General features: G+C 43.1%; 1 protein-coding gene across 1 annotated transcript in view; it reads left to right on the top strand.

Annotated features, from left to right (window-relative positions):
* Positions 1-278: 278 nt before the first annotated feature.
* The window catches only part of MTCL3 (MTCL family member 3), a gene marked incomplete at both ends in the record, with an annotated part of 39,715 nt that continues 27,385 nt past the window's right edge, over positions 279-12,608 (top strand). Inside the window, 3 exons of the mRNA XM_080929537.1 lie at positions 279-1,373; positions 1,840-2,064; positions 3,839-3,997. Of these exons, the coding sequence (XP_080785663.1) occupies positions 279-1,373; positions 1,840-2,064; positions 3,839-3,997 (1,479 nt within the window). The remainder of the gene's footprint in view (positions 1,374-1,839; positions 2,065-3,838; positions 3,998-12,608) is intronic.

Below are 12,608 nucleotides of genomic sequence, written 5' to 3' on the forward strand. Positions count from 1 at the left end.
AGGATGAGACGGCGCCACTTTGGGCAACGTGAGAACTTACAGCCCTGAATCTTTTACCTAGTCAAAGCTTCCATCTGCATTTGGCTTCCGAATCTGATATTTCTCTCTAGCTTCTCTAGTACAGCACATTGACCTTTGGCTTTGCAACAGTGTTAAACATACTGTATATTTTTCTTCTTTTATTTCCACCCCAGCTTACACAGGAAGGTTGGTGGCAGAAAGGAGAGAAGAGGATGATCTAGAGTTGGACGCATCCAGTAGATTCTTTCTAGACTGCCATGAGTCAGCCACCGTCCGGGGGCGCTGCCCCAGCCGCAACCTCAGCTTCTGCCGCCGCCGCAGCCACAGAGGCTCGCATGCACCCGGAGGGCAGCAGCAGAAAGCAGCAGCGAGCTCAGTCACCCGCTAGGCCTAGGGACAATCCTCTCCGACAGGCCGCCGGGGCTGCGCGATCCCCGCTTGGGGTTGGCCCTAAACTCAATTCTGTTCGGCAGCAGCAGCTGCAGCTGCAGCAACAACAGGGTAACAAGATAACCGGTCGGGGCGCCTCGGGGGCCGGCTCTAGAGGAGTCGGAGGCGGGGCGGAGAAGGCGGCGCCCTCGGTACCCAAAGGGGCTGCTCCCGGAGCTGTCCAGCCCGCGCCTGGTGCTGAAGGGTCCCCCGCGGCTATCCTGGCCACTGTGAGCTGCAGGAGGTCCGGACCGCCGGAGGAGCCACCCCGGGAGATAGAATCGGGGCCCTCGAAAGTCGGGGAACCCCCTCCGCTCGGGGGAGGAGGAGGGGGCGGGGAAGGAGGAGGAGCTGGTGGTGGCCCAGGGGACCGGGAGGGGGGCGCTCCGCAGCCGCCGCCGCCCAGGGGTTTGCGAGGGAAAGGCACCCGCGTCTCGCAGAGGGGTAATAGCGGCGGGGAGGGAGTCTCCCCTTCGCCACCCACCGCTGCTACGAGCAGAAGCCCCGGCCCAGGCGGCAGAAACTCCGGTAGCGGAGGCACAGGGGGAGGCAGCGGTGGTGGAGCGAGCTACTGGAAGGAGGGATGTCTGCAGTCTGAGCTCATCCAGTTCCATCTCAAGAAGGAGCGGGCGGCAGCAGCGGCGGCCGCGGCTCAGATGCACACTAAAAACGGTGGCAGCGGCAGCCGCAGTTCCCCGGTCGCCGGCTCTCCTGCCATCTGTGAGCCCCTTGTGGTCCCCTCCTCCTCCCCAATGGCGGCTGCCGCCGAGGGCCCCCAGCAGAGCGCAGAGGGCAGCGGCAGCGGCGGGGCCATGCAGGCGGCTGCTCCCCCTTCGTCCCAGCCACACTCGCAACAGCTCCAAGAGCAGGAAGATATGCAGGAGGAGATGGAGAAGCTGAGGGAAGAGAACGAGACTCTCAAGGTGAGAAAGAGGGGGGGTGGGACCCGAATGGGGGAGGGGAAATGCGGGGCCTCCGATGATTAGGGCGTGTCCCGGCAGGGTGGGAAGGCTGCTAACCTTTTAGGACCACATGAAGGGAGAGAGAACTAGGAAGATGGGGGTCTGGGGTGGTCCATGGCCCGCTCCTAATTTGGAACGGAACTAATATCAATACTATTGTGTTTAAAACCAAGTCTAGGCCTTCGTTTACCCAATTATGATTTGCCCCACTTTCTCATAGGCAGAGAGAGCTAGAGCAAGAGAAGGAAAGACAGGCCTAAACTAGGCCTGATTTTTCGGGTTTTGCTTTTAGCTCCTTGTCACTCTTGTCTTGTGCAAAGGGAGGCAATAAAACTAGGAATTGGGAGTAGGGATGGGGTGTACATGGTGCGCGTCTGAGGGACTAGTGGCAAGACTGGTTGTGACCCGTGGCCTGTCACTGTCTCAGAACGAGATCGATGAGCTGAGGACGGAGATGGATGAGATGAGGGATACTTTCTTCGAGGAGGATGCCTGTCAACTGCAGGAAATGCGCCATGATTTGGAGAGAGCCAACAAAAACTGCCGGATTCTGCAGTACCGCCTCCGCAAAGCCGAGCGCAAAAGGCTCCGCTACGCGCAGACCGGGGAAATTGATGGAGAGCTGTTGCGCAGCCTGGAGCAGGATCTCAAGGTCTGCCTTGGGGGTGGGGTGGGGGACGGCGAGGGTCAGGGCGCGCTAGGGTCAGTGGGTGGAGACTTTGCATTGAAAGGGCCTTCACTGACAGTCTCCAAGCCTTTACCACAAAAATGTCAGCATCCGGGAAGGGAGGGAAGTAATTCAGTTTAGTGGGGAAAATGGGGGAGAGCGTCTTCTGGGAGTAACTCTTCCCGAAGTAATAAGGCGCCTCCCTCCTGGGCGGATACAAGGCCTTGGTTTTGCACAGGCTCTACAGGGCCTAGATTCCAGTGATCTGGCTTCCAGCTATGTACTTCCGGTGAAGGCCAGGTGGAATCAGGCATTCAAGAGTAGCAATGTAGATTACTGTGGCGCACTAACAGCCAGAACAGAACAGCACTGAGAAAATAGTTAAGGTCCCTTTTCTCAGCTTTTGCCCAGGACTCTTTCCCATCAGCATTCACCCATGTCTGTGACTCCCCCAAAGGCAACCTGTCTAAACAGCAAGCCATTTGAAGGAGGAGAGTGCCTGAAGTTGCCCATTCAGAATGTCTCCCAGAGGACAGGCTATCAGAGAGCTGGGCTTGAAGTAGAACCTTTGATGGGGTGCTCTCTCTTCAGTTGGACAACAGGCAGATTTATTCACAAGGCAAACTGGACATTCAACACATCACCACTGACAACCACATATACTTTTAACTGTATTAACTTCATCGATATTCAAGTAGAGTTAATTGCCCTAGATGCGTTTCCAAGAAAGCTCTTGCAAACAAGGAAGTCCTTGCTCCATTAGTGTGGTTTGCTTTGAATACGTCATGACTCAGCGGAAGCTGAAGCAAAAGTTACGTGTGGTACTGATTGACTTCGAGGAAAAATTCCGTGAGGCAGAGGTTATAAACGGAACTGCTTTACAGGTGCACAGATGGCACTTTTGTGTATTGGTATTTTGCTGTAAGCGTTTCTGTGCCCTACATGAGTGCCTGATGTCCTTGGATGCTGGAAAAGACCATAGCATCTGGAAATTGAACAAAAATCCCTCTAGAAAAGCATTCAGTGCTCTTAACTACTTAGGTACCTCTCCAATCCCAAGAAACAGCAGTTTTTACATAAATTGTATGCATGTACCTGGGCCTTGTAAAAGCTAGGCAATAGCCAAATTCCCCCCATCCAACCTAAAATAGGACTGGCCGTGTTCTGATCCTCTAACACTAGATACTCAGCATCCCTTCAAAGCCCTATAATTTTCAAGATAGCTTCAAAAGTTGGGGTAAAAATACATACTAGTAAAGCAAAAAGAAATCTCAAAAACTGTGATGTTCGGAAAACTAAGTACCTGGAACTAGCTAGAGTTATAAGGGAAAGAGCAAGCCCAACTACCCAGAAGTTAAAACTGTCTTTCTCCATTTCTCAGTGGGGGCCACTGTGGCACATATAGCTCCTGGTGCTACTGTAAAACTAGAGCAGATATATTAAACATATATATAACTGAACATGAAATAAAACACGTGTTACCCTGATGTAGTAAAGCTAAGGAATGAAGTCGACCCAGACCATCTACCTACCTGTTAATCGTGCAGCCTTGAACATCTTCCTTTATAATTCTCCACTCTACAAAGCAGAGCACCTGTCCCATGGGTGTGCCGTGAGGATAAAGTGATTGATACATGTGAATGGCTTAAGTATGAGGTATTGGGAACCCTGTGACATAGGAAGTGCTCTGGAAACACTGGCTCTTATTGCCCTCAGTATGAACCAATTATATTTTATTTTTACAAACACATCATTTTAGGTTGCAAAGGATGTGTCTGTGAGACTCCACCATGAGTTGGAAAATGTGGAAGAGAAAAGGTCGACGACAGAAGATGAGAATGAAAAGCTGAGACAGCAGCTTATAGAAGTTGAGATTGCAAAGCAAGCCTTGCAGAACGAACTGGAAAAAATGAAAGAGGTCGGTTTCCGGTCGTTCCGTGCTTAACTGTGTTAGTTCCACTCTTTGAACAGAGTCTCGGGGATGAGCGTCACTGATAAAGTGTTCTTTCCCGATCACAACTTTTCATCCCATGCAATACAGTGAGGGATAGAGGATTTCATACTGATGAATGAAGAGTAAAGAAAATCCTCTAACATGAACATTTAATCTAAGTTCCTGTTGGAATGTGTGTGAATTAAATATGTTAAATATCACACACAATTGATATAAACCTAAGAGTTAAGTGATGGTTTGTTAGGTCGAAGGGAACAGTTTTGTGAGGTCATCGCTGAGCTCCTAGAACAAGAACGTTCTGGAATGGCAGAACTGTAAAGGCCTTTCATTCTATTCCAACCATTACTTGGGTTTGTCTATAACAAAGCTTCTCAAATTGTTTAATGCCCAGAATACGACCCTGAAGATCTTCCATGGCAGCCAGTTCAGTCCCATCAGAGTTCTGGAGAAAGGGTTTCTTTGCTTCCAGTTGGGATCTATACAACTTTACCTGTCTTTTAGGGTGGAGGATTTAATGTTCTTTTTTTCATGTTAGCTCTGTGAAGGTCTACACTTTATTTACCATCCATCTTCTGAAAGAATAATGGTATAGAAATAAATGGAGATGAGAAAAAAACAAAAAGAAATCTATCAAGTAATTAGAGTGGTGATAAACACATCCACTGAACTAAAAATGTTTTTTATACTATTTGAGTTATCAGCAGTGTAATATATAAAAACTGTGAGTGAAAAGCAGCAAAAGCAGAAATGGACTACTTGGATATATAGAATTCCAAAATCTTAGTCTTTGGATGTACTGAATATCGAACCACTCGTGTGGTTCCCAGTGAAAAGACCAGCAGTGTGGCTATGCATCTGTAACGTGTAGGGTCTCTGAAATATTATGGTAATGGAGCAAACTAATCTTTGTGTTCTTTGTGCCCAATTACTCTTATATTACCTTAATTTTAGACACCTTTTCAATTAAAAAAATTTCATTTATTGACTAATTAATTTTTTGAAATAGGATCTCCTTCTGTAGGTATGAAGCTTTCTACATAATCTAGGCTGGCCTCAGGCTTGAGGTGTTCCTTCTGTCTCTGCTTCCCAAGGTCTGAGACTGCAGATGTGACCACCTGCACTTGGCCTAAACATCTTGTTACCATGGCAGTATAAGGAAACTATTATCGTTGCTATACGCTTCTTGGCCACTGATCCCTAGTGCCTCTGTGCTGCAGTGGAAAAATAGATTGAGAGTCATGTAATAGGCTTTCATCAGTAACTAATGGGGTGACCTTGAAAGGCCTTTAACTTCTATTTTTCTCTTTTTATTCTAAACTGTAAAGATTGTTTCCAATCTCTTCTCCTATGACATATTTTCTATGCTTCAATGTCTCCTCCTATGACATATTTATCATGTGGTCCAAGGCATTGCCATTTAGAGAACAGTGCATATCTTTCCCCCTGAAGTTATAAAGTCAAATGTGAAGTCAGTGCATGTATAAGTATGTATTATCTTAAGCAATAATGCCCAGGTAAAGAGATTCAAAGTTTTATTGTGTTTCTGGGGAAGGAGAAAATGAAGTACATAATTGGTTTAATTTTTAAGCACCGCATTCATAAAATACCAGATATTTGACTATCCTGGAGGCCAAAGGGGCAAGGCGGAGGTTTCAGCAGGATTGGTGCTTTCTGAGGGCCATGAAGGAAGGGTCTGCCCTAAGCCTCTCTCCTTAGCTTGTTGACAGTAAATTTTGTGTTCCCATGGCAGGTTCCCTGTAACTACCAAGAAAGTAGCTACAAGGTCTGTGTGCATACCTCACCTCACTTACTAGAGCTCCCCCTTCTCCCCACCTTGCCCATGTGTGTGTGTGTGTGTGTGTGTGTGTGTGTGTGTGCATTGCTTAGATATTTGTGTAAGTCAGAGGTCAACCTCAGATGGAATTTTTCCTTTCTCAGAATCTGTCCACCTTGTTTGTAGAGACAGGCATCCCCACCTATGACTCAAGGACTAGGCTAGGCTGGCTGACCAGGAAGCTCCCACAATCCAATCCACCTCCTCAGGGTAAGGCTTACAGGCATGCACCTCCACACTCAGGCTTGCCGTACAGCACTAAGAATGTAAGTCAGGTACTTGGCTTTGCAGGGCACAATCAGTCACCTTACTGTCTAACATATTTCTCCAATGCCCAATACTTCCACTGAAGTCTGCACTAATAGCTTTACTTTCAATTGATCACCTTTGCAAATAAAATTATTTCCATGTAATTTTCTCCAACCTAGCGATTATCTCCTAACTGGAGATTACGATTTTAACATGAATTTAAAGAAGAAGTTAAAGGAAGATTATGTGATTGCCTAATGTGGGCAAGTGAGAGTCCCGTGCTGTTCTCATGAGTCTCTTCCAGTTTATGTGTGATTATTTTAGTTGGGGGGGGGCTTCCAGGTCTTTGTCTACACCATCAAAAAATTCAAGTATAAACAAACATTACTTGATTGCCGGGGATAAAAGAGAAATGCCTTGCAATTTGGTGTCATGTGAATATTTCTCAAGTGGCTATTCTGAAACTTGTGTTTAGGAATGGCTTAAGTTGAGGAACTGGAATATGGCTCAGTGCATGAAATATTCACTGGGCAAGCATGAAGGCCTGAGTTCAGATCCCCAGCACTCCTGTAAAGTCGAGCAGGCCATGGTGTTCATCAAGCAGCAGTGACTCCAGTGCTGGCAGGGGAGGGGTAAAGACAGGCAGACTCTGGGGCCTCAGTGGCCAGAAAGCCTAGATGATATGGGGAGACCCCGGTCCAGGAAAAGACCATGTCTTCCAAAAGAAAGCAGAAATGGAAGAGAAAGACACCCAACACTAACTTCCAATCTCTAAATGACCCCACATAAACACGTACACGGGTGCATAAAAAACAGAATGGTATAAGGGTTTTCTGATTTTCATCTTGTGCCCTGAAAAGAGGAAAATGCTCTGAGCAATCTCCTTAGCCCAGGTCATTAACTTTTAAAAATACCTTTCTAAGAAAAATAATGTTAGAAAATGTGTGTTGATGTTAGAGAAAGACACATGTGTAACCTATGGAAATGTAGAAAATATTAATTTTATAATAGTAATAAGGAAAAATGAAAAATAGGCAGGTATAACCATCTGGCCCGGGCTGACTTCAGAGTGTCAGCAAAACACCTGTAAAAAACATAGTTTAAAAGCCAGAAATATCTTATTCAAATAAGGTGTTTGGAATAATAGTGTTTTTATTATCTAAGAGAACAATGTTAAAACCGAGCTTCAGGCTGGTAAGGTGTCTTAGGAAATAAAGGTACTGGCCTCCAAGCCTGACATAATCTGAATTTGAGCCCCTGAATCCACATCTTAAAAGGAGAGGACCAACTCCCTAAAATTGACTCCAGAGTTTGGTATGTGGGCTATGACAGCCATCCTAAACAAACAAATACATAGATAAATAAATGAAGCAAGAATGAACACATATAGTTGTCTGATAGAATGGAACTATTACCCACCAGATTCCTTATTTGTAAAGGGAAGATATTTAAATCCTTACTGAGAATTAACCATGTGAACCAGAAGCCCTTTATGATACTCTGAAAAACAGAGAAAAGCAGAACCCTGTCAAATTCTGATGAAAAGACACTAGTAATAGAGTAAAATCATAAAATATTAAATAAAAGCAGTACTCTAATCCTGAGATTTTAGCTGCATGCGTGGATCCACATAAATGCTCTTAAGACCAATAGACCATCTGCTAGAGTTTGGAGCCATTTACCAAGACTTTAACTAGCTTCAAGGGTATTGACCAATGGCTCTCAGAGGTAGTGGCTACACAGAGTCCTATGCACCTGCTTACATCCATCTGCTTATGGACTTCCTCTGAGAGGTTGTAGTGGGCACTTGGGAGTAAGAACTGAGTAGAAGCAGGATGAGCATAATTGGTTTAGGCTCTTGCAATTTGTTCCTTATATTGAAACAGTTGATATTCTGCCAACTGTAAACAAGAGGGACCTCTTAAAATTCTGCCTGTGAACCTAAACAGCAGTCTCATCCCCATTATGAAACACTGATTTGCCTGTAGCTGTACGTCTTCCTCCTGGAGGAAAATGCTCTTAGCTTTCTATAACCCGGAGGAAGTGACAGGCTGACGTTCAGCATCGTGAAGGACCGCAGCAATACGGAGTAATGTGAAAGTTATGGCACACAGACAAGAGCTCTTTGACTGTCAGGATAGGCTGATGCACACAGAAGATAAAGTTAGAGTTTTGTAACTTCATGTACATGTTCTCTGGGTCACATAGGTTTTGTCCCTGTGAAAGCAGTTGCTTTCCTTTGTGGAGTTTTTCTGCTGTTACTAGGGGTAGCATCATTTTTGGTGCCTCAAAGCTTATGTGCATGAAGAGAGATGAGATCTTCCTAGGTCATTTTTAATGGCCTCAGATTGAAAAAAATATTCATGATAGAAACTTGAACAAAAGTCATTTAAAGAAGAACAACCAAAGTGAGCTGATGGTGTGAAGTGTTCGCTGCATCTTTATATTTCAGAACCTCTATTATCTTTGTTGTTTCTTCTCCCAGACTTACTCAAGCTTAGAGAAAACAACTTTCTTAAAATCTTCCAGTTTTGACTCTAGAAGGCTCTTCACTGCCCAGCTGCAAGAGCACCGTCTGCCTTGGGGACTTTTATTTTGTGTGCCTGTTTATATAGGGTATATAACTCTATCTATCATCATGCGTGTTCATCCTGGAACACAGAAATAATTAGCACTATAAACTTTAGCAGAAGCATCACTGTTCTTTTAATACATTGTGATCATAGCCTTATATCTGATGGTTTTAACACATGGGGCATCTTAATAACAAGTTTATGTTCTGCATGTTTACAATTTTATGTGTATCTTCTTATATAAAATTAGGTTTTGCTATTAACTATACTTGGTTTTGGTAGGTCATGTTAGCCTGAGTTATAAGGTACAGGAAGCAATTCTGACTGGTAACTCATTTACAGGATAGCTCATGATACAGTTTTAATGAAGAATTAATCAACATGTGATTATTTTCTGTTTGTTATGGTTTATACTTATATATAAATTACAGAATTTATATATAAAAGTTATGACTATTTACAAAAAAATACAGGTCAGCACTAACCCTACACCCCCAAGCATACACACACAGTTGATCAGACCCCAGCTCCTTGTGTGGTTGGACGTTTTACCTTCTATATAGGAAACAGTAAAGCTTTGTGTAAGCACAAAGTTTATAAAATGACACAGCTGAGTGGAAACGAAGTTACCCCTGATGCACAAGGTCCAAACATCACAGACAAGAAAGGAATAGGAAGGGGGGAAGGGGAAGGGAGGACAGGGAAAGGGAGGGGAAAGAAATTACACTCGATTCAGCACATTCTTTGTGAGCACATTTCCACTTCCTACCTTCAGTCCATCGATCTGAAGGTTTAAAAACATAATGAGTGGGCTGGAGAGATGGCTCAGTGCTTAAGAGCACTGACGGCTCTTCCGGAGGTCCTGAGTTCAATTCCCAGCAACCACGTGACTCACAGCCATCTATACCGGGATCCATTGCCCTCTTTTGGTGTGTCTGAAGACATATACTCACATACATAAAATAAATCAGTAAGTCTTTTTAAAAGATTAAGTTCAGAATCAAACAGGCTAGAGTTAAAATAAACATAATGGGCCTCATCATGCAATAGCTGTGTTTGAAGATCTGCTGAATTTGCTGGAAAGATGTATTTATGAGCCCAGAGTCTCTGCTTTAGTTTGATACCGTCTAGGATCCCTGAGCTGTGCTTTGAATGACCCACCCCTGAGAGGGCAAGTCAGCACTTTATCTATAGGAAAAAAAAATCTCATTATAATAACTGATATCGTTATGGTTGAAGGTTGTTTACAGCTCTGACTTCTACATTCAGCTTATTGTTTTAATAAGTGAATTATAAGCATCACAATAAAGCTAGTCAACAATTGAAACAAAAATTTAAAAGCAAAAGTTCAGAGAACTTCACCCAAGAGACATGCATGCTGTGAGATAGCTCTGAGTTTAGAAGTAATCAAAGAAGGAAGGAGGTTGAAAGAACTTCTTTCCCATCCATGACCAGATTTGGAGGGAACACTTAGGTGCTTAGAACTGTTGTCTTATACAGACTGTATCACAACCAGCATGGATGGATGGATGGATGAGTTTTCTAGGTACTGTTTGCCTCCTGGTTCTATGATGCTTAAATTAGGAACTAAAAGTTTTCAGAAAACAAAATCAGGTCTCTTTTGACTCACAAACTTGAGTGTGATTGGATTAGAACGTTCTTATGTTCTGGAGTCTGGAAACTACATTTCTTATGACAAACACCTGAACTTTGTAGAGCTTGTTCTCCTTATTTATAAGTGTATAATTTAAACAGTGTATTCTCAAAAGTCCTTATATAGAGGGGACATTTTATATTTTGTCAGGCATCATCTATATTCTCCTGTGACGTACTGTGAGCATAGGTAAAGCTGAATTTATTACTGAGTTACCTTGCTGTGACAAGGCGTCAAACAAAAGCCACTAAGGGAGGAGTGGTTTAGTTTTGGCCTATGGTTCTAAGGGATATAGTCTGAGCTAACAGCAGGAATTCAAAGTGGCAGGTCACAGTGCATCTATAATCAGAAAGAAGAGGGTAATAGCTGCTTGTGTTCATCTTCAGTTTCTCCTTTTTATTCCAACTAGGATCCCAGGTGCCATAGTTAAAGTGTGTCTTCCCAACCCACCCTGGTCTAGGTATTTCCTCATGCTGTGTCTCAGGGCTTGCTTTCTAGCTAATTTTACTGAAAGCCTGCAATTCTTTTTAATTTCTCACCACTCTAATTTTGCTTGAGATTGTATGTGTGACTAACATAAACCTCATATAAAATGAGCCCCCATTAAGAATCTCAGTCTGAGACCTACATAGCATTGGTGGTGCCTTTAGACTTTGGGCAATGTTGTGGTTCGGGTCTGATGATCCTCACAGGTTCTTGTCTGAATGCTTCGTTCCTGACTGACAATGCTGTACGGGCAGAGTCTAGAAGTGTCAGAGCTTAAGCTTAGGTAAGGGAGAATTTACTTTTCAGAGTGATGCTTGGTTCCAGGCCGCCTTCTCCTCACATGCTACTCTTTGTGTACAAAAGACTGACAGCCTCCTGAGCCACATACTCCCACCTACGTGCTGTTTCCCTAACGTACTTGGGAAAGCATCCTTGAACTGAGCACTCTGAAATCATAAGCTCCAACAAATCTCACCTCTCTTGACCTGATTCTATTTTGTCATAGCAAATAATAGGCAATAATTAACAGTATTGTTCTCTAGTACTATTTGCCATGGTCAGTCTTGGCACCAGAGAAATGCTTTTGTATACTCCTAGAATGGTCAAAACGTAACATATTCTATACCTATAATCCTTTTATAGATAAAAACCCATACAGTTTTGACTTTAATTTAACAAACATGAATCTCTCTCTCTCTCTCTCTCTCTCTCTCTCTCTCTCTCTCTCTCTCTCTCCCCCTCCCTCCCTCCCTCTCCCTCCCTCCCTCCCTCCCTCTCTCTCTCTCTCTCTCTCTCTCTCTCTTATAGATATAGATATAGATTAGATATAGATATAGATTAGATATAGATATAGATTAGATATAGATATAGATATAGATATAGATTAGATAGAGATAGATTAGATAGAGATAGAGATAGACATAGACATAGATATAGATGATATAGATATAGACATAGATATAGATGATATAGATATAGATTAGATAGAGATAGACATAGACATATAGATAAGATTTAGATATAGATTAGATAGAGATATAGATATAGATGATATAGATATAGATGATATAGATATAGATTAGATATAGATATAGATTAGATATAGATATAGACATAGATTAGATATAGATATAGACATAGACATAGACTTAGGCTTAGACTTAGACTTAGACATAGACAGACATAGATACAGATATAGATAGATAGATATAGATATAGATATAGATATAGATATAGATATAGATATAGATATAGATATAGATATAGATATAGATATAGATATAGATATAGATATAGATATAGATATATAGTACCAAATGATTTGTTGTCCATGTTGTCAGAAGATTTTCCTAAGAACATACAGGTTGAATTCTCTGAGATCAAGGTCTAGACCTGTTTTTTTCCCCCATAGATTTCTGAACACCCAGTTTGGTGTCGGGATATAGGTGATTTGACCATCTATATTTGTAATATGATAGCTTGTGTTTCATAGTCAGTATTTCCTGTTGTTGTTGTCGCTCTGGTTGTTTTGTGACCATGTTTTATATACCCTAGGCTACCTTAGACTCACTCTGTAGCTGAGGATGCCCTTGGACTTCTGACTCCCCTACTTCCATCCTTAAGTGCCAGGATGACAGACATGTGCTCTTCCGCTTGCTTAGGCTTCATCTTAACATCCATTTTCCACATGGTGTTCTGTAAATTCCCCAAGACTTGGTTGAGTTTATTTTCATTATTTCCATAGCAACCAGAGGACAGCCTGACAGGAACCTGATGAAC

Source organism: Micromys minutus (assembly GCF_963924665.1).
Source record: "Micromys minutus genome assembly, chromosome: 15".
NCBI lineage: Eukaryota > Metazoa > Chordata > Mammalia > Rodentia > Muridae > Micromys > Micromys minutus.